Source organism: Etheostoma spectabile, unplaced genomic scaffold (assembly GCF_008692095.1).
Source record: "Etheostoma spectabile isolate EspeVRDwgs_2016 unplaced genomic scaffold, UIUC_Espe_1.0 scaffold314, whole genome shotgun sequence".
Classification (NCBI taxonomy): Eukaryota; Metazoa; Chordata; class Actinopteri; order Perciformes; family Percidae; genus Etheostoma; species Etheostoma spectabile.
This window is the reverse complement of record NW_022605583.1, coordinates 412,218-413,699: the sequence shown is the minus strand read 5'-3', so window position 1 is coordinate 413,699 and position 1,482 is coordinate 412,218. Positions and strand designations below refer to the sequence as shown.

Sequence of the window (1,482 nt, the reverse complement as noted above, 5' to 3'; positions counted from 1 at the left end):
GGTTAAAAAAAACAATGCAACTGACCTCAGCTGGTATTCTGTCTATAATGGAGAGCAATGGAAATTTCTAAGTGACCCCAAACTTTTGACCGGTAGTGTATGTTAATTAGATTAGACTAGGGCTGCACAATGCAAGGAAAATATGTGATATGCAATAACGTTCTTGAATATTGCGATAACAATATTACTTGCAATATATAAAAAAAAATTAAAGTGTACTCAGTTCTGCATTTATTTCAGTATTCCGCTAAAATACAAATAGTTTAAATTGTTGAATTTAAAACAAATAAAAGTAAATCATTTCCAACGTTCTTTTGTTGAACAAATTGAACACAAAATTGAATTTAAAAGGCAACACTAAAAAAGTGCCTATAAAAGTTAAAGTGCAGTTTTCTACTGAGATTTTTGTCTTTCAGCTAACACACAAATCTCTTGAGTGTCGTTTGCGATATGTCCCAAGCAGTGCAGCCTTAAATAGTTGAGAAACGAGTTTTTCGTACTCACGTCACCGGCTATCTCCTGAAAAATAGTCCTGAACTGCTGGTCCTCCTCGCTCTCCTCCCCCGCGGAGGCCGGCGCCGGCTGAGGTGTCACGGAGCCACAAAGTAGGAAAGAGATAAAGAGGCAGAGGGAAGGAAAAAGGAAAAATCGTTGGTAAAAACAAAACAAAACACTGCCTTCATATGGTAGGAACTTTGTTTATATTATTTAGTATTATTAAGAATTGCTGATGCAGGTTGAACATATTGAAGAAATAGCTTTTAAGCTATAGTGTGTAGCTTTTATCTCCGCCATGAGGAATTCTAATTAATGACAACTCTGTTGTTGCATCCACGTGATGCAAGCCTTCTGTGATCGCGCACCACCTCCACACCTCTCTCCACACAGTTGCTAGTAGCCAAGGAGGAGAAGGATGATTAAAAAGACCTGATGGACTCTTCAGAAGCGGTCAGTAGCTTCACTCGAGCTTCTGCACGAGAAATTCAACAATGGCTAGTTACGCGCTGAAGCTTTAATAGGCCTGTGTTAATGTAATTATCTAGGACAACACAGCGGCCTCTTCTGCTTTTATGCATAAACAGCTTTGAATTACTTCGATCTAAATGGTGAGCTGTACGTTTGTTGGTTTGAATCAGGGCTTCAAAGTGACACCCGCCAACTGAATCGTCAGGCAGCAGAAATTTGTCAACGGTTCCAGATTGATCTGTTTCCTGTGACTTTGCCTCGGAAAAGTCCTCCTTTATCTGACAGTGCAGCCTGTGGTGCTAATCCTTCATTTCCCATGAACAGTGAGTCGTGACTGTTGCCTAGCAATTAGGAGCTACGCTAAAACCAGAGGAGCCAAACAGACCAGAGGAGCTGAAATTAAAGGTATGTTAGTTAGAGAAGTGGAACCTCTGATTGGCTGGTAACTTTAAGAATCTATTGGCCATGTTGGCCGCTGAGCAAACCAGTTCATTTAACCCTCATGTTGTCCTTGGG

The 1,482-nt window shown here is 40.5% G+C and overlaps 1 protein-coding gene across 2 annotated transcripts in view; it reads right to left on the bottom strand.

Annotated features, from left to right (window-relative positions):
- capn3a (calpain 3a, (p94)) overlaps positions 1-1,482 on the bottom strand; it is a 24,260-nt gene that overhangs the window by 10,436 nt on the left and 12,342 nt on the right. For both annotated transcript variants that reach the window (XM_032511017.1, XM_032511018.1), the window contains exon 14: positions 505-582. In XM_032511017.1, the coding sequence (XP_032366908.1) occupies positions 505-582 (78 nt within the window). The remainder of the gene's footprint in view (positions 1-504; positions 583-1,482) is intronic.